The 17,568-nt window shown below is 54.2% G+C and overlaps 8 protein-coding genes across 8 annotated transcripts; 4 read left to right on the top strand and 4 right to left on the bottom strand.

Annotated features, from left to right (window-relative positions):
• Positions 1-2,018: 2,018 nt before the first annotated feature.
• BO95DRAFT_510867 (superoxide dismutase) lies at positions 2,019-2,959 on the top strand. Its single transcript, XM_025591386.1, has 3 exons — positions 2,019-2,187; positions 2,262-2,741; positions 2,790-2,959. Exons 1-3 carry the CDS (start codon positions 2,143-2,145, stop codon positions 2,901-2,903), a joined length of 639 nt encoding a protein of 212 aa, XP_025446799.1. The 5' UTR covers positions 2,019-2,142; the 3' UTR covers positions 2,904-2,959.
• A 380-nt stretch (positions 2,960-3,339) lies between these two features.
• BO95DRAFT_438639 (uncharacterized protein) lies at positions 3,340-3,769 on the bottom strand. The gene has a single exon (XM_025585561.1). It carries the CDS (start codon positions 3,629-3,631, stop codon positions 3,428-3,430), a length of 204 nt encoding a protein of 67 aa, XP_025446798.1. The 5' UTR covers positions 3,632-3,769; the 3' UTR covers positions 3,340-3,427.
• Positions 3,770-4,205: 436 nt separating this feature from the next.
• Positions 4,206-6,143, bottom strand: BO95DRAFT_438638 (glycoside hydrolase family 47 protein). Its single transcript, XM_025585560.1, has 2 exons — positions 4,648-6,143; positions 4,206-4,592 (listed from the first exon to the last, which is right to left on the bottom strand). Exons 1-2 carry the CDS (start codon positions 5,923-5,925, stop codon positions 4,332-4,334), a joined length of 1,539 nt encoding a protein of 512 aa, XP_025446797.1. The 5' UTR covers positions 5,926-6,143; the 3' UTR covers positions 4,206-4,331.
• Positions 6,144-7,123: 980 nt separating this feature from the next.
• BO95DRAFT_510864 (histidine biosynthesis protein HIS4) lies at positions 7,124-10,186 on the top strand. Its single transcript, XM_025591385.1, has 3 exons — positions 7,124-8,143; positions 8,192-9,760; positions 9,809-10,186. Exons 1-3 carry the CDS (start codon positions 7,297-7,299, stop codon positions 10,006-10,008), a joined length of 2,616 nt encoding a protein of 871 aa, XP_025446796.1. The 5' UTR covers positions 7,124-7,296; the 3' UTR covers positions 10,009-10,186.
• Positions 10,187-10,298: 112 nt separating this feature from the next.
• Positions 10,299-11,302, bottom strand: BO95DRAFT_510863 (rRNA-processing protein UTP11; the record flags this gene model as incomplete). The annotated part of the gene is made up of 2 exons (XM_025591384.1): positions 10,299-11,141; positions 11,207-11,302. The coding sequence occupies 2 exons, from the start codon at positions 11,300-11,302 to the stop codon at positions 10,299-10,301; spliced, it is 939 nt and encodes a 312-aa protein (XP_025446795.1).
• A 259-nt stretch (positions 11,303-11,561) lies between these two features.
• On the top strand, positions 11,562-12,469 carry BO95DRAFT_404581 (uncharacterized protein; the record flags this gene model as incomplete). The annotated part of the gene is made up of 2 exons (XM_025583962.1): positions 11,562-12,031; positions 12,180-12,469. Exons 1-2 carry the CDS (start codon positions 11,914-11,916, stop codon positions 12,467-12,469), a joined length of 408 nt encoding a protein of 135 aa, XP_025446794.1. The 5' UTR covers positions 11,562-11,913.
• Positions 12,470-12,536: 67 nt separating this feature from the next.
• BO95DRAFT_196609 (uncharacterized protein) lies at positions 12,537-12,905 on the top strand. Its single transcript, XM_025580996.1, has one exon. It carries the CDS (start codon positions 12,614-12,616, stop codon positions 12,854-12,856), a length of 243 nt encoding a protein of 80 aa, XP_025446793.1. The 5' UTR covers positions 12,537-12,613; the 3' UTR covers positions 12,857-12,905.
• Positions 12,710-17,561, bottom strand: BO95DRAFT_478757 (putative lipin Smp2). The gene is made up of 7 exons (XM_025590056.1): positions 17,040-17,561; positions 16,911-16,981; positions 16,558-16,858; positions 15,622-16,507; positions 14,693-15,572; positions 14,347-14,417; positions 12,710-14,075 (listed from the first exon to the last, which is right to left on the bottom strand). The coding sequence occupies exons 1-7, from the start codon at positions 17,146-17,148 to the stop codon at positions 12,944-12,946; spliced, it is 3,450 nt and encodes a 1,149-aa protein (XP_025446792.1). The 5' UTR covers positions 17,149-17,561; the 3' UTR covers positions 12,710-12,943.
• Between the last annotated feature and the right edge of the window lie 7 nt (positions 17,562-17,568).

Below are 17,568 nucleotides of genomic sequence, written 5' to 3'. Positions count from 1 at the left end.
AATAAGAATGAACGAAAGAGCGCAAAGAAAAGACAAGATGAAAACAAAATCACAGGGCTGCCTGGCTTACAGAGTACCCCGGAACTAACTTGATCACGATCCCATTCACCGCAAGCGCAGGTTGATAGGGCATCGGTACGGTGCAACTGCAGTAGGTGCGGACCTGGTCAATGACGTCTCGCACTGTCAAGCGCGGGTAGAATCCCTCGAAGTCCAGTACGATCATGCTATCCCATTCCTAGCAGAGAGTTCTTCTTTTAGCACAAAGCGCTCCATGAGTTCGGTTGTGGGCACTAGATGGTAACGTACCCTGGGTGGAACGGGTTGGTTCCACTGACGAAGGTACTCATGAAAGAGGGATTCCCTGACGATGAGGAATTTCATATTCGGCAAGCCGTTTTTCAAGGCTTCAATCATGATGTATTCCGCTTGACGGATGAGTTCTTCTGCTTCGGGGTGCAAGGATGACATCGTAGCTGCTGGGCTTGGAGTGGTGGAGAATCGTTTTGGACAGTCTTCCGGAGAGACTTATGTGTTGGGAGTTGCTTTGGGTAATATTTGTTTGGGAATTGGAAAGGAGAGTCTGGTCTGAGGAGCCAGTGGTATGCTGGCGAGTATACTCGCTTTTATATCAACCAATTCCTCCTGTCGTGATGACTGGATAGGCTGGGGCCTTGATGCCGTGTGTCCATTGTTGCGCTGCGCACTAGTTGGTGTTTTCTTGTTGTCTTTCCTTGAGTTGAAAGAGACCAAAGACATGTGTCGGCTAATCGGGAGTATGCTGACGCTCTTGTGCTGAACAATTTTAGGATGAACGGGTTGGTAGTTGAACAGTTTCACTGGTGATGAAGGCCAGGTAGGCCTTGTTCGAAACATGTGTCTGTTGCTCAAACTCAGGCTGGGTCTTTTGTGAGTGTAGAGAACACTTGCTGAATAGTTCCGTTGCTTATGATGACCGCATAGGCCAGGTGCTTCGTAATTGGCGCTCATAGATGACTTGATCCACTGCTGGTGTTTCTAGTTGTCAATTAGCCAGTTTCGTCGGTCGAAAGAGATTCCAGACATGTCTCTGTCAACCATCAATATGCTAGCTTCTGAGCTCAGTAGCGGCTACTTATTAGATTTGCCCAGCTGGGTCAATTAGCTCCCGCGATAAATAGCCTCGAGCTTTCAAGAAACCAACCAGTCGTCTGAGTGCATTGTGGGAGTCATCCGAAAATGATCCTGCTACCATATCTGAGTTGAGGACTGCAGCGGTCGGCATAGTTTCATCTGCTCATTTGCTCATTTGCTCTCAATCTAAGGCTCAAACTTTTGTGATGGAGATGCAAGTCTGAAAAATCGCTAGTGCTGGGCCGTGTCTCATTCAACGTCTGTTGCTCGCGAGGCGAGAAGTCTCAGCCATGTTGAGGCTTGAGACATGCGAGGCAGAAGGTGCTCAGGCCTCCGTTTTGGAATAAGAGCATGTTTGCTGTTCAGCTGGAAGATGATTTTTGTTCTTTGTTGACTCCAATTGAGTTCCTGGACATGCTAGTTATTGGTAAGAGATAGAGACCGCTGGAGAAACCATATTAACCATACTTACGGCTCTTTCTGCGATGCAGCAGGACGCTCAGACATCCATGAATGCCGTATTGGCTCACTTCCATATCTCTGGCCTTTGTGTCATGTTCTTTGTAAGTACAATGATCACGTTCAGGACTTTAGTATCTCGATTGCGTCCGATGGCTTGGGAATGGTAAGGTGGCGGAGGGAGAGGACGAGACCAGCCATTGACTTCAAGCTTACATTGGGTGGCAGATGTTGGCCTATGGGATGGAATCTTTCTTCAGCTAGCTTTCTAAAAAACAAGATTGGCGGAGACGTAAGTCAGAAGCCAGCAGGCCCTAGAGCAGGCAAGAATGTGCTCAAAAGTGCGCATCGACTAACATGAGGGGGAGAGGGGAGAGGGGAGAGGGGAGAGAGGGAGGACCTTGGAGATCCTGCCTTTACCTTCTCCTCCATTTCCCTCTTCCACTCTTCTATTTCTTCCCCTTTCAACTCTTCGTCATTGCCCACCGATTTCCACGCCCGAACAATCTCTGCGCACCGTCCACTATCAATCATCACAACAGCTACGACCATAGCAAAGAGAGCCTCAAGATGTCCCCCAAATACACCCTCCCACCTCTCCCCTACGCCTACGATGTAAGTCAAACCACTCTGCTGACTTCCCTGAACAAATTCCGACATGCTTCAGAATACTAACCACCCCCCACCAGGCCCTCGAGCCCGTCATCTCCCAACAAATCATGCAGCTCCACCACCAAAAACACCACCAAACCTACATCACCAACCTGAACGCCACCCTCGACGCCCAGACCACCGCCCTTGCCACCAACGACATCCCCGCCCTGCTCAGCATCCAGCAGAAACTCACCTTCAACGGTGGCGGCCACATCAACCACTCGCTCTTCTGGCGCAACCTGGCCCCCCACGGCTCCTCGGCCACGGACATCGCCCGCTCAGCCCCGACCCTCCAGCGCTCCCTCGAGCAGCAGTGGGGGTCGGTGGAGCAGTTCACCGCCGCCTTCGGGGCGGTCCTGCTGGGGCTGCAGGGCAGCGGATGGGGTTGGTTGGTGAGCGTGGGTGGGCCCGGTGGGAAGCTGGAGATCGTGAGCACCAAGGACCAGGATCCGGTGGTTGGAGGGAAGGTGCCGATTCTGGGTGTGGACATGTGGGAGCATGCTTATTATCTCCAGGTATGTTTTTCGTCTTGTGGATGGATTGAAGGCTTACGCATGGTGTAGTATCTGAACAACAAGGCGGGGTATGTGGAGCAGATTTGGAAGGTGATTAATTGGGTGGAGGCGGAGGAGAGGTACACTAACGGGGTGGATGGAGCTGCTTTGTTGAAGTTGTAATCTCACATATAGTTGTTGAGGTCTTACGACAAGCAAGTGACTGACGTCAATTCAGGTTATCATCTAATATAGTAACTTCCCATTCAGCGGTACTGTATCTTAACGAACCAAACCCCCACCCGTAACTCCTTATTACTCCATACTCCCAGACATCTAAACATAAACATCGAAATACTCTAGACAGCTTAATCAAACCCAACGACCCCCCTCCCCATCTCAACCATGGCATCCACTCCATCCACCGCCACCCTCACCTCGCGCCCAACAATCCCCGTCCCCGACACCCCCAGCTCCAACCTCTCCGGCAACACCACCTCAATCACCTGCTGCTGCTGCTGCTGCTCCTGCAATGGCTGAATCCCACCAAACCCAACCCGAAACCAATGCAACGGCGGCTCAACACCCCCACCCGTAGAGGCAGTCAAATCCCCATATTTCCTATCCCCAACCGCCAAAAGTATTAGCTCTGCGCAAAGAAGACGAGAAGAACCCACCACAGCATGAAAGGGGGGAATGGAAGCAACTCACTCGATCCGCAAGTCCACCCCCCGGGCAGCGGCAAAGATATCCCGGACCTTGGGATCGGGGAATCGGAAGATCGCCCTCGTCGGGCCGTCGGGAGTGCGCGTGTCGTGGCTGAAGGTCAGGGAGTAGGAGGAGGACTTTTCGGGGGAGGGGAAGATGATGGCGATGAGGTTGCCGGTGCTGGGGCGGGTGGGGCCGCACATCTTCTGGTGATATCTAGGAGGTGGTGGAGTTGTGCTGAAGAGACGGTTTGGAGGGTTTGGTTATGGAGGATGTTTGTGTAGTAAGTTATAGGGTTGACGTGAGAATTGAGGGTGAGGGTTGATATGGATGGCTCTTCATCTCATGATGGAGAGAGAGAGAACCTTAGGAACTTATGGGGAGACAGTCTCCAAGGTGGCCCCGGGAAGTGGTCTGGCTACCAAGGTAGATACAACGTAGACACTCCAGCACTGAAGGTAGGGATCTATACTCGAAGATGCTCAAATCTGCGCAAATCAACGCGGGGAGTGGGGTGGAAAGTGGGGCCACAGTGGGGCGAAGTCTATCTCTATCGAGGTGGTTTCTTTGTTGTCGAATTAAAGGACTGCATTCTGATTTGACCTTCATTCCTTTGACAATAGATGCCTATCTTGAGAATGTTTGAGAAGGATTCCCATTTAGAGGAGAAGGTCTTCTCAACGGCGTGAGTAAAGGCAGTGCTACTCTGCATTTACATCAGGTCTTAGTCCCCCTTGTGGTGGCTAACTAATTACTCAGTAGATATGAAGTTATGGCCCTCAAAGAATATTCCCATTTACTCGAACAATATGTACGTATGTACTTCCGTGTCTAACTCTATACTCTAGACTTCTACACGGAAAATAGCACCATCTGCCAGGCTCTTACTGCAAGGCTCGAAGCCTACGAACTGTACACCTTCACTGGGTGGGCCTCCGTGTTCAGCACGAAATGATTCCCACTTCCCTTCTGCACCTGCCATTCATCCTCCGGTGCGAACGCCAGGTACGAGTACTTCAGCACCTCAGCGAACATGAAACTCTCCTGGTTATCGTAGCGGTTGCCGCCGTTGGCGGCGTTGACGTTGGTCAGGCCCGCGAATCCCGAGTCGGTGCGGCAGTACTTGTTGATTGACTGGAAGGCGCTCCAGATCCACTCGCGATACTAAAGGTTTGTTTGTCAGCCGTGAACACTTCATCCAAAGAGCCTCTTTGCTTACAATCTCTTGGCCAGTCACACGCCACGCGTAATAGAAGCTCTCGATCACTTCCGGTCGGAGGATATACGCGCCACTGGTGATGTAGAAGCCAGCGCTCTCGAACAAAGCCTGTTGGCTGCTGGGGACAGAGTTCGGGTCCCAGCTGAATGCCTCCGGGCCGATGCCGGTAAGAGTCGAATTGTAGGTGTCGTGGCAGCCGTTGACTAGTTCCAGACCAAAGTCGATCAAGTCGGAGCGGTCCAGCACCGTGCCACCGAGCAGGAAGCTACCGCCATCGAAGCAAGTCAAGTGCTGAGAGCTCAGGCCCAACTTGCCATTGTTGTACGAGGCCAAGAATGTCAGGTCCGGGCGCGTGGACGGGTGCGACGCCAAGTGCTTCATGGATGACTCGGCCGCCGCCACCCAGCGGTCTTTGTAGGTTTCGAACCGGTTGGGATCGTACACGTACATCTTGATCAGATACTCGTAGTACGAATCAGCTCCACCGTTCCAGCTCACCGCTCCGTCGGCAAATTGGCCAGTCGCAATGTTGATGTTACTTCCTACCAATCCGGGGAAAGGCTCCGCAGATTGGGGCTGGGGGTTGAGCAGGTAAGACTCGGCCTTTTGGCTCAGGTCCGCGTAGGTAGAATCTCCAATCAAGTCGGACAAACGTGTCCATTCCAGGACAAGGGTGCCGGTGACTGCAAGGCCATTGGTGGTGGCTCCATCGTTACCTTTAGAGGTGATGTTGAGGTTGTTGTACGGAACGCCCGACGGGGTGTCAAAGGCAAATTTTAGAACGTCACCCAGGTTCTTGGACTGAGTGAGCAACGTGTCGACCTTCGACGAGTCGTCGACCAGGTCGGCGGCAGGGCCTTTCAACAGGTCATAGCCGGATAACATGCCGCCAAGGTAGCGAATGGTGGTCTCGAACAGGCTGACCGTGCTACTGGTGCTCGAATAGTCAATCTTCGCTACATGGTCGAGAATCTGATTAACAATGGTCGCATTGCGCATGATCACGGCGGTCGATAGGGCATCCACCGCGGACGCTCCCCATCCGTTACGAGAATCCCCATAGCCATTGGAAACGGGGTGCAGCTCGTCATGGGGGAACGCATATTGATAGTAGCCATCCCAAGCGTGGGAAAAGGCCTCTTTGACGGCATCGGCGCGCGATTGAGCTTTTTCTTCGGTGCGCAGAACGGGCTGGACAAATCGGGCTTGCGGAAAGGCGGCACTAGGGCTGACGAGAGCCAACGCTGTCAGCGACAAAGAGAGTGAGGGAAAATGCATGACCCCGGTGAGAGAGTGACACAAGGGCAACACGGGAAATTATAGACAACGAATGGGTACTACACTCGAGAGCAGAAACAAACCCAAAGAGTGACAGCCTGAGGAAAACAGGCGGAGGGGAGGGGCAACCAGTATAAATAACGATCGCACGCACTAGATCCCGCAATTCGGTGCTAGTTGTCGACGATGAGGATGGGGAAAAGAGGAGAGAGGGGGGGGGGGGGGGTGGGGAATAATTTAGGAGTTAAAGAAGAAGGAGCCTGGACCTGAAGGAGCAGGAGGCATGCATAGGGAGAGAAAGGCTACATCATGGCCAGCAGTTGGTCCATTCTTCGCCGATCTGGAGACCGCGATTGGTGACTGCAGGGGCCTCCACCGTCCATGCTATGCATTGAGCTGCAAGGGTGGATTCCGGTTTGGACCGGATCAGTCTGGATATGAGTACCTTCTTCCTTTTTGTTCATCCCCAGAGTCCAGGCACCAGACCAGACGCCCGAGAGTGTGACAAGTCGAAGGTCGAATCGGACCCCGTTGCCTCAATTTGATTCAGTTAGACTTCTGGAGACATCACTGGGGCAGGTCAGCTCGCCTGTCAAGGGTCAGAGCAGATGATGCGGAGAGAAAGCATATGATCGCATTCCCCCCTCATTGATGGAAGTGATCGGCAGGAGCAGCAGGAGCACTCGGCAAAAGAGGTGATAGACCCTTAAGCTGACTAGACTATCTTTAGCCAGAATGTCACTATAGTCAGGGGGTTGCGTCCGAAACCACCCCCCATGGAGTGAAAGAGAGGAACTGGAACCAACAAGGTTATTGATCCTCAAAAATAAGTTGTCCGGTCAGGCACAGTTCTGTGGGACAGGGCCATGGCTAAGTATGCAGTGCCAGTGGCTGCCCGCGTTTGCAATTAGGCTGTGGCAGGTTTGGTAGGTAAGTTAATGTAAGATCCATGATTCCAGTAGGACAAATGGATAACTATGGATGATCCCATCCCTGACGTAAGCCTTGGTTCACACTTCAGTGCCCGGCAGTGAATGTGCCTGACCCGTGCATCAGGCGGTCAGCCAATTAAACCTATCCCCTCGGTTTGTCTCAACCAGGAAGGCGGTCTCTAACTCCAGGCTCCGATTGCGGGGCAGGCGAGAAAATTGCAGGCGGGACCGATAGGAATTACTCAGTATTCTTCCTATGATTCATACTCACCATCCATCCATCCATCCTCTTGAATCTTCTTCCCTCTCCCCACCTTCTTTTTCCCCATCAATTTTCCTTGTCCTGTTTCTCTCTCTCTCCCCCCCCGTTTTGGGGCCTCGTCTATCTGTCTCTATCTCCTCCACCTTCTATCATTGACTTGAATTCGATTGCCTCACCATGTCGACTCCCCTCCTCGTCTCGTACGACCCCGCCGCCGCCTCCACCGGCGGTTTGTCGCTGAAGCAGATCGCCTACTTCGGTCGCGTTCTTATCACGGTTTCCAGCCTCGCTCAGGCAGAGGAGTTCCTCAAGCGCAACTTCCGTCTCCTTGATGTCTACGTCGATGCCACTGCCATTGCCTCCTCCGGTGACTTGGTCGACATCCTCAACGCCGGTGCCGCCAAGATCTTTGTCACACTCAACCAGTTGACCACCTTGTCCGAAGAACAGTCCGTCCCCTCATCTCGGGTCGTCGCCATTGCCTCCGAGAGCCAAATCAATGCCTTCCAATCGTGGGTTGGTGGATCTGAGGAGCGCCAAGAGGCTGGTCTATCTACCGATGCCTCTGCCATCAAGTCTCTGGCTGAAAAATTGAACGTCAACCTCGAGGCTCAGAACCTTTATCGCACATACTCTGGCGCTGTCACTGAGGAGGCCTTGAAGGACACTATCGGTCAAGGAGGTGTCTGTGTTGTTCCCGCCGACGCTCTGACCTTCGACCACCAACAACCCAACGGCAAGATTGTCGCCGCCTCATTGGTCGCCGCTCGCGCTGTGACCGACCAAAGCAACGGTCTTTATGCAACCACCGTCACCGATGAAAGAGGAATCTGCTTGGGACTGGTTTGGAGTAGCAATGAAAGCATTGCAGAGGCTCTTCGCACCGGTACGGGCGTCTACCAAAGCCGTAAGCGTGGCTTGTGGTACAAGGGTCAGTCCAGTGGAGATGTGCAAGAACTGATCCGCATTGGTTTCGATTGCGACAGCGACTGCTTGGTCTTTGTTGTCAACCAGATTGGTAGAGGTAAGTCTATCCACACCGCATATGTCGTTCTCGGTTAACCATAAATAGGTTTCTGCCACTTGGGTGCCCCCAGCTGCTTCGGACCTTACAACGGCCTCGCTCGTCTGCAAAAGACGCTGCAGGCTCGCAAGGCCGATGCTCCCGCCGGCTCCTACACTGCACGCCTCTTCAACGAGCCCAAGCTCACTCAGGCAAAGATCATGGAGGAGGCTGATGAGTTGTGCCGTGCCAACACCAAGGAGGAGATTGCTTTCGAGGCCGCCGATCTGCTTTACTTTGCCCTGACTCGCTGTGTCGCTGCTGGTGTCAGCCTTGAGGACGTGGAGCGCAACCTTGATCTCAAGAGCTTGAAGGTCAAGCGCAGAAAGGGTGATGCCAAGGGCCCCTGGGCGGAGAAGGCTGGCTTGACCGCCGCCACCCCCGAGTCGAAGCCTGCTGCCCCTGCTGCCCCTGAGCCGGCTCCCAAGAAGGTTGATGATGAGCCTCTTCAGATGACTCGTGTGATTACCGCCTCGACTCCGGTTGACCAGGTGAAGGAGTATCTCAAGCGTCCCTCACAGAAGTCCAACGATGCGATTGTTGCTCTCGTTCGTCCCATTATCCAGGATGTCCGCGAGAATGGCGATGCCGGCGTACTCAAGTACACCCACAAGTTTGAGAAGGCTACCTCCCTGACCTCTCCTGTCATCCGTGCCCCATTCGCACCTGAGCTGATGAAGCTGTCCCCTGAGACCAAGGAAGCCCTTGACATCAGTATTTCCAACATCAAGAAGTTCCACAGCGCTCAGAAGGGCAGCCCTGAGGGCCTCAAGGTTGAGACCATGCCCGGTGTCGTGTGCTCTCGTTTCTCGCGCCCCATTGAGCGGGTTGGTCTCTACATCCCTGGTGGAACGGCGGTTCTGCCGTCCACGGCCATGATGCTGGGTGTTCCAGCCATGGTGGCTGGCTGTGAGAAGATTGTTCTCGCGTCTCCTCCTCGTGCCGATGGCAGCATCTCTCCCGAGATTGTCTATGTTGCTCACAAGGTGGGTGCCGAGAGTATCGTACTCGCTGGTGGTGCCCAGGCGGTTGCGGCCATGGCGTACGGTACTGAGAGCGTCAGTAAGGTGGACAAGATCCTGGGACCAGGGAACCAGTTCGTCACGGCGGCCAAGATGTTGGTCTCCAACGACACCTCCGCTGGTGTCAGCATTGACATGCCTGCCGGTCCTAGTGAGGTGTTGGTGATTGCGGACAAGGATGCCAACCCGGCTTTCGTGGCTTCTGATCTTCTCAGCCAGGCCGAGCACGGAGTGGATTCTCAGGTTATCCTCATTGCCATCGATCTGAATGAGGAGCAGCTCCAGGCTATCGAGAAGGAGGTTGACATCCAGGCCAAGGCTCTTCCTCGTGTCGACATTGTGAAGGGCTCCTTGGCCCACTCGGTTACTTTCGTTGTGCGTGACCTCGCTGAAGCCATGGCTTTGAGCAACGAATACGCTCCCGAACACCTGATCCTGCAGATTCAGAACGCTGAGGCGGCTGTGGCGAGTGTGAAGAACGCCGGAAGTGTGTTTGTCGGACAGTGGACTCCCGAAAGCGTGGGCGACTACTCTGCTGGCACGAACCACTCTCTTCGTAAGTTTATCCTTCTTTCTCCTGGAAGCAATGGCTAATGATTCGCAGCTACTTATGGATATGCCAAGCAGTACTCTGGAGTGAACCTCGGGTCTTTCCTCAAGCACATCACCAGCTCTAACCTGACCGCGGAGGGTCTTCTGGGTCTGTCTCGTACGGTGGAGCAGCTGGCTGCGGTTGAAGGTCTCGATGCGCACAAGCGGGCTGTGAGCATCCGTGTAGCGCACATGAAGAAGCAGCAGCAGTAGTTCGATGATGATGCGTAATGTTTCGTTTTCTTTAGCAGCTGGTTACGATCTGACGCGTATAATATTGCAAGCATAGCCAATCAGAAAAGTATGATTCCCTTGTGACGATCAATGTACAATATGAAGAACATTTGGTATCTCGGACGCCTGGCGATCTATAAACCCACTTGAATAAGAGAACAAAAACGGGGCAACTTTTCCGTCCCAACCCATGCAGTGACAAGCAAGCGATATAAAATCATCAATCATGTAGCAGCGATTGAAGAGACAGACAACAGACGCAGGGCAGATCACCGCTTGCGCTCGCGGATCTTCCACTTGACGCCATTCTTATTCGTGCCTCCGACGACATTGTCCATGCGGCCCCGCTGCCAGTCCAGCTCGCGGGCTGCGGCCGTAATCTCCTTGTACTGCTTCTGCAGGGCCTTGATCTTGTTGTCTCTGGCCTCCGTGGCGCGCTTCTTCATCTTGCGGGCGCGCCTGGCCTCGACCAGCGCCTGACGCTCGGCCTCGACTTGCTTCTGCGACTTTCTCTGCTGTTGTTTCTTGCGCTGACCGAACGAGTCATCATCCTCGTCACTTTCGGAGTCATCCTCCTCCTCTTCCAACCGTAACAGCCGCTCCCGCTTCAAGTCCTTCTGTTCATCCCGATCTTCCGCAAAGACCACCTTCCTCGACTTCCCCCCGGAGATCATATCATCTTCTTCATCATCCTCATCCCCGAAATCGAAATCGAAATCCATATCATCATCGAACCCATTAAACTCATCATCACCTCCCTTCTTCTCCTTCGTCTTCCTCTCTTTCTTCTCCTCCTTCTCCCCAAGCGCCGCCTTAATCCCCTGCTGCACCTGCACCTCCTCCTCCAACCGCCCCAATTGCCGACGGATCCTCTCCCCCTGCGTCCGGAGGTACCCCGCGTCCTGCGTCTTGAGCAATTTGATAGCATCGTGGCTCAAGCCGCGCGCCGCGGCCGAGTCCCGCACGCCCGTGCCGTGACGACCCTGCCGCGCCGTGTGGCTGGAGAGCATGCCGAAGTTAAATTCATCGGGGTTGCGGTCGCGGACTTTCTCCTGGAGGCGCTTGAGCTTGGCTTTTTTGGCGTTGTAGTCTTTGGCGCGGAGGGAGTAGTCCTATTATTGTTGGAAAGAATTAGTACCGTGGGGAATTAAGCCTGAAGGGAAGGCTGGTTGTTTACCTTGTGCTTCTCAAGAATACCCCATTTTTCGCGGCCTTGGAGTTGGCCTCGCTCCTTGTGGTTGCGCCGTTGGACGGCGTTGCGCATGGTGGACATTCTGATCTGAGGTGGGTGGACCGGTGAACGGTCGGTTTTCTTGCTCAGAGTTCTCGAAGAGAAAGAGAATGGATGGGAAGGAACAAGCAGACGAGACGGAGAGGGTCTGGATCTGATACGTAGGTTGTGATGGATTGCCAGATAGACCAGACTATTCAAAAAAAAGTCGGCGGGCAGGCGGAGAGGCGGAGAGACTAAACTGCTTTGGGATCAGTCCACCCGGTTTGAACTTTGTCCGCATCCAAGCTCCGAGCTGCGGTGGTCATTGATTGTTGAGACTTGGGATGTTGATCTTGTCGCGTGGCTAATTGACTCTTGGGATAAACTCTGGTTGCCTGGATTTAATACACGACTGTTGGTGTATCTACATGAGTTGATTCTCAACTACTTGACTACCTCACCACCCTCCTCCCATCACCCCCGACAGACAGACAGACAGACAGACAGACAGACACGGACAATCAACGCATTGATCGACCAACGCTACTACTGACATCGTGCAACCCACTGAACTCCAACCACTCAGTCCGATCCCACGCCTATCCTTTCTTCCTCTGGCTCACTCGCCTCACTTACGCCCTCAATTGCAAAGCTCAAAGACCTCCACCAAAATGACCACCCCAAAATACAACCTCCGCAACCCCCTCCCCCTCTCCGCCACCCAAGAAGCCGAAGTCAAGCAAATATACTACAAGCGCGTACGAGGCCACTGCGCCCCCGAGATCAAGGGTACGAGCCTGCTCCTACCACCTTCCGAATCCCCAATTGAACCACTCGCTCCCCCGTCCCCTTTATCAAGAATCCAAATCCCAGCAAAGCAATCCCCCCCCCCCCCCAAAAAAGTCCACAACGCTAATGTCATTTGATATGTGTACAGCCTTCGCCGAATGCGCCGTCAACCGCACGGTAACAGCCACCTGGGTGTGCCGGGAGCAGCGGCTGGCGATGAACTCGTGCATGCTGGCGCACGCCAAACCGGAGGAGGAGGACCGGGCGCGGGAGGAGTGGTTCGCGACGCACGAGGAGCGGCGGCGCGCCGAGCAGGCCAAGCTGGATGCCGTCGAGGAGCGGCGCGCGCAGGTCATCTCGATGATGCGGGCGGATGATGAGCGGAGGCGGCGGCAGGAGGAGGAGAAGTTGCGGCAGCAGCAGCAGCAGCAGAAGTAGGATGCGCCCCGGGGTGTATATTCTTTCTTGATTTGTATTAGATTGGGGGGGGGGGGTTAGGATGAGCAGTGGATTGAGTTTTGGAGCTGGAGGTCAGTTCACACCATTGGAGCTGGGCGGGGGCGGGAGTGGGGATGGGGATGCATGAGGATATGCGAAGTCTGGGGCTCTCTTCATGGGCGTTATGTTTTTCATTTGTTTATGCTGTACGATATGGCGTTTATGTTTCTTTATTTTTTTCTCTGTCTGGTCGTTGTTTACAGGTTACCTTTTAGAAAGCATATCTGTACATGTATAGTATGGACCAGAGAGTGGCTGAGGGTTCGAGGATTCAAAAGTGGCCGGGGAGCAGAAGCTGAAGTCGTGATGATTATAGATATGGTATAGAACCTGACCTCTCTCCTCGTCGAAATTCGATCAACCTAGTCTCACGCCGAGCGCCAAAACACCATCCATATCCACCCAACCCCCAAACTAAACATCCGTCATATCCTTATCCGCATCATCATCCTCCCCCATGGCCGTATCCTCCCCGAACACATCCTCCATCTTGCCATCCTCATCCTCATCCTCACCATCCTCCTCTTTCTTCACCCCAGTAACCCCATTCTCCCTCGCACCGCCCGACGTGCCATCGCCCCCGAAATCCCCCGGCTGCTCCATCTCCACCTCCTCCTCCCCTTCACTCTCCCACTCCTCCCGCAGATTCCACCCGGTACCCGTCAAGCAGAACCGCTCCGGCGGCAACCGCAGCCCACCCATCAGTACACTGCCCTGGCTGCCCGCCACCACCTTCGAGTTGCCCTGCTGGTCGAACCCGCGGCTCGCGCCCGGCAGCGCCACGCGGTTGCGCTCCGCCGCCACATCCATGAGGAATTCCTTGGGCAGGCCGGACTGGAACTGGTAGTGCAGCCGGGAGGCGATGCTCAGCCGCAGCGCCGGCAGGCTGACGCTGTTGACCTCGGGCGGGCCGCGCGCCGCCGCGCCCGTGTCCGTCGTCGCGCCCGCGTAACCCTCCGTCGCCAGGTGGACCGCGTCCTGCAGCACGCTCGAGGTGTACCGGTAGGCGAAGTCGAGGAGTTGGAGCGGCACGCGCTCCTGGTAGGCCGTCACGCCCAGGCTGGCCAGGAGCATGTGGATGAGGCGGACATCGCGCGGGCGGCGCGACTTGCCGCTGTCTTTGAGGGAGGTGGAGGGGATTTGGGTCGGTTGGTTGGGGGGTGCTGGGGTCGTCGAGGGGGCGGGTGCTGTGGTTGCTGTTGTGTTGGGGTTGGCGGTGGTGGTAGTGGCGGGGTTATTTGTCGACGTCGACGTCGTCGTCGTGTTGTTCGTGGTGTTCATGTTGGAGGCCGCGTTGGGGGTCGATTGGTGGTGGTCGGCTGGAGGGGTGATCGGGTGGTTGGTTGTGGGTGCGCCGGAATTGGAAGGGTGCGAGGGTGAGGCCATGTCTGAGGGAGAAGGTGGAATGGAGGAGATGCACTGAAGTCGTGCGGAGTGCTTTGCTGGGCAAGCGCGCTGTTGTACTTGACGGAGTACTGTACGTAGGAGATAGGAGCGTGCGGAAGTGTCGTCTACCGCCTTGCGGTGGGTGTCTGAGGAGGTTGAGCTGGATGCGACGGGTAGTTAAGAGAGCGATGAGGAAAGAGTGAAGCAAGCGGCAATCAATGGACAATCTTAAACATTATTGTTCCGCGATCGATCAACGGCCCGCCAGAAATAAACTCCTGTCGTGGAGATTGAGGTGGATGGATGGATCATGGATGGATGAAGCAATTAATTGAATCTGGAAAGTGACTGGAGCGGGATTCTTCCCGCCACGCTAGTCCCAGTCCGGACGTCGAAGTATACCTTGGCATCATCTCCGTGCCTCAAATCACCAGGCAAAAACACTAACTAAAGTGGTGGCGGCCTCTGAGTCCACATCTCTTTTGTCCTTATGTTCATAGAGCTATTACTCCGCAAGTGTATTGACATATAACTATAATTATGACTCTGACTAGACTAGACTATGCATCCTTGCAACGCCTCAATGCTGCTCTATAAACAAACACCCCCATGCAAGCTCTATCTATGCCATCACAGCTCGAAGCATCGGCGACAATCGTCCTCAGACGGGGTATCGAGCGTGTTTCACGCTAATCATTGCCCACCGATTCAACAACAACGCCCGACAACGCTTCAACGAGACGGTGACCTCGGGGGAGACCCTGGAGGGGCACTGACAGCTCTCACTTCCTCCTCTTTGGGGACAATGTGGTGGTCATCCGCCAATTCAAATCCGTCCACAGAGTCTTGCGATATATAGCTGGCGCCAAGGTCTTCCTCTTCATCAATCTCCTCCTCATCCAGAGCCTCGCTGCCATCGTCGCTGATCTCGCCGTCGTACTCCTCATCTTCCTCAAGTTCGTCGTCCTCGTCCAGCTCCTCCTCTTCTTCCTCATCCTCTTCCTCTTCGTCCTCCTCTTCGTCCTCCTCCGGTTCCTCGTCTTCGGCTTCACTATCTGTACATGAGAACGCCTCGAGGTCTGGCGGGGGTTCACGCCAATACGTGAAATCGGTGTACTCCTCGCCACCAGCCTGAACCAGCAAACTGACAGGCGGGAAGAAGTGGTCAAGCAGCTCTCCCATTGAAACGTAACTGCTCTTGTATTTGTTCAAACTGAGAAGGTCCAACGATACCTCCGTATTTGAGTTGATTGTGAAAATCCGTGTAGAAGGGATATTCACCGAGCGGTAGCTTAGCGCGTCCGTCAGGCGATTGCCAAACCCGGCGTAGAATGGGTTCTCCTTGCCATTGAACAAGTTCAGGATGTCTCGCAAGCACGCCATCTTGAAGACTTCGGGCTTCCGAAGGTAGATCTCCCGTCGAAGTGCTGCCATGGTCCGGTCCGGACTCATGATAACTGGACCCTTGGGGAGTCGGTAGCCATCCTGGCACACTCCATATAAATAGGCTCGCGTAGTGTCGGCCTGGCCGACGGATCGACTAGTAAGGTACATGATGTTGTAGCCGTTATTCACGATGTCTGTGTACAACTTGGCGACTCCAGCATGTGTCCAGTCTCGTCCGATCATGTTCAGCACATGACCCAAAGCATCAGACCTATGACGTTTAGTGGGAGGAAAGCCGATGGCACGAGGTTTATACTCACTTAGTAATGGTCCCGTCAATGTCTGAGATCACAATCGGCGTGTTGCCATTCCACAGATACATGTTTGCGGTGCAAGTTGCTCGGTTCACACTGAACGACATGTTGTTGGGTCCAGGTCTCAGTTTCAAAGCCTTGAGCTGGTCGCTGGTCAATCGTAAAGTCTTTGCGTAATTACGTGTGGGTTCCAAGGCAAGGGAATCTTGACTAGGCGACTGTGGCGGCGTGGGAAAGCCAGGTTGCACGTCTGATTGCGTCCGATAGTGACGGGCCGTCACTGCCTTGTCATGGATGGACGGATCGCTATCGCTATGGTACCCCGGGTCAGAGATGGCATTTTCACTCATTGCCGACCCCGGTCGCATTGTGTTGAACGTAGCCCGGCGATCGGCAGCCTCTTTGGCCTCCTCGCTGCTATAGATCCATAGGTTACCGTGCTCATCTGCCCCGATAAGGGCTCCGATGTCGTAATTGCCCTCCAATTCTTCGGCGAGAATCTTCCGGGCAATGACCTCCGCCCGCAGCGCATCTTCCTCGCTGCTTTTGTAGCCCGTCATATCCAGCATCAAGTCTCCAGTCTCCGTGACGCGAGATGGGATGTTCGACCCGGACAGCTTCTTCGACAGCGATTCGGCTCGAGACATCACTTCCTCGAGCGACAACGGCGGAGGGCTGCGGGATCGTCCATCCGGAGTGGTTTCATCGCCTGAGACATTCACAGCATACGGCTGGTTCGTCACCCCGATACTGTTGGATCGATTCTTCGTCAAAAGCACGCTATCGGTGGCCATCCGGTCGATCTTGGCAGGCCCCTCGCTGAAGGAGCCGTGGCGGGACCGGCCCAAAGTTGAATCGTTATCCGGTGATCGCGAAAGAGGTGTAATGGTACCTGTGAGGCCATCAGTCGTTGTTCAAGTCCAAGTCCCTTCCTCAACGTACCCAGGTCGCTGGATGCCCGCATCCCCCTGGACAATATGGGGAGTTCAGCCGATGACTTCCCATCGGCTTGGTTTTCAGTAGGCGACGGGGATCGATCGAGGTCTAAATACTCCGGCTCTGACAAGGAAGAGGGAATGTTCTCTTCGCTGCGCATCTTAGGACTGCTGGTAGGCGAAACTAAGGGTGACGTCTGCAGCGAGGCGGGAATCTCGGCAGTCGTTTCGAACACGAAAAAAGCCTCCCCGCCCTCACCCAGCTTCATCGCATAGTCCTGTTTGACGCCATTCACGGAGAATTCCACCTAATAACATCTTAGCCATGATAGCTGGACAGTGGATGCGGACTGGCGGTACCTTTTTCTCGTACGGGCGGAGGAGTGAGAACTTGCCGAATCGAACATGGAATGGAGAACAAGCCAACGTTCCTGCGGCAATTTGCGATTAATAATTTATGCGATGCACCGAAGAGCAGGACAAACAAACCATCCTCTTGCTCGATCACAATGACATCAATTGCCCCGCTGAGGGTGGCTGGGTTGATGGAATTCCAGGTCTTCGAGACGGAACCGCTGATGCTGCGGACGTATTGCATCCTGCAGGCTCAACAGGGGGGGGGTGTCCCTGGAGAAGGTTGAGTATATCCGAGAGAAAGCGATTGAGAAGAGAGATCTTTTTTCAAAATCTCACCACACAGGTGGGAGTAGGAGAGGGGTTAGAGGAGGATGAGGAGGTGGTCAGAGGCCGGGGGTGCAGGAATTGCCGCCTACTCGTACATACGTACGTTCCATGTGACAATGCCCGATAGACATGCCCCGAGGCGGGGAGACAATACGTAGTAAAGAAGTAATGATAACGAGAGACGGTACGGAGTACTCCGTAGTCACTCGCGCAACACTCGACTAAAACAATGAGAACAAGAATAACCAAGCGAGTGATACCTGTATAACCAGGTAGACAAGCAAAGAACGTATGAGGTTTTTTGTTTTTAGAAAAGTTAGAATTGAGAGTAAAA

Source organism: Aspergillus brunneoviolaceus (assembly GCF_003184695.1).
Source record: "Aspergillus brunneoviolaceus CBS 621.78 unplaced genomic scaffold BO95scaffold_5, whole genome shotgun sequence".
Lineage (NCBI taxonomy): Eukaryota > Fungi > Ascomycota > Eurotiomycetes > Eurotiales > Aspergillaceae > Aspergillus > Aspergillus brunneoviolaceus.
Note: the sequence above shows the minus strand (reverse complement) of the source record. Positions and strands in the feature narration are given on the sequence as shown.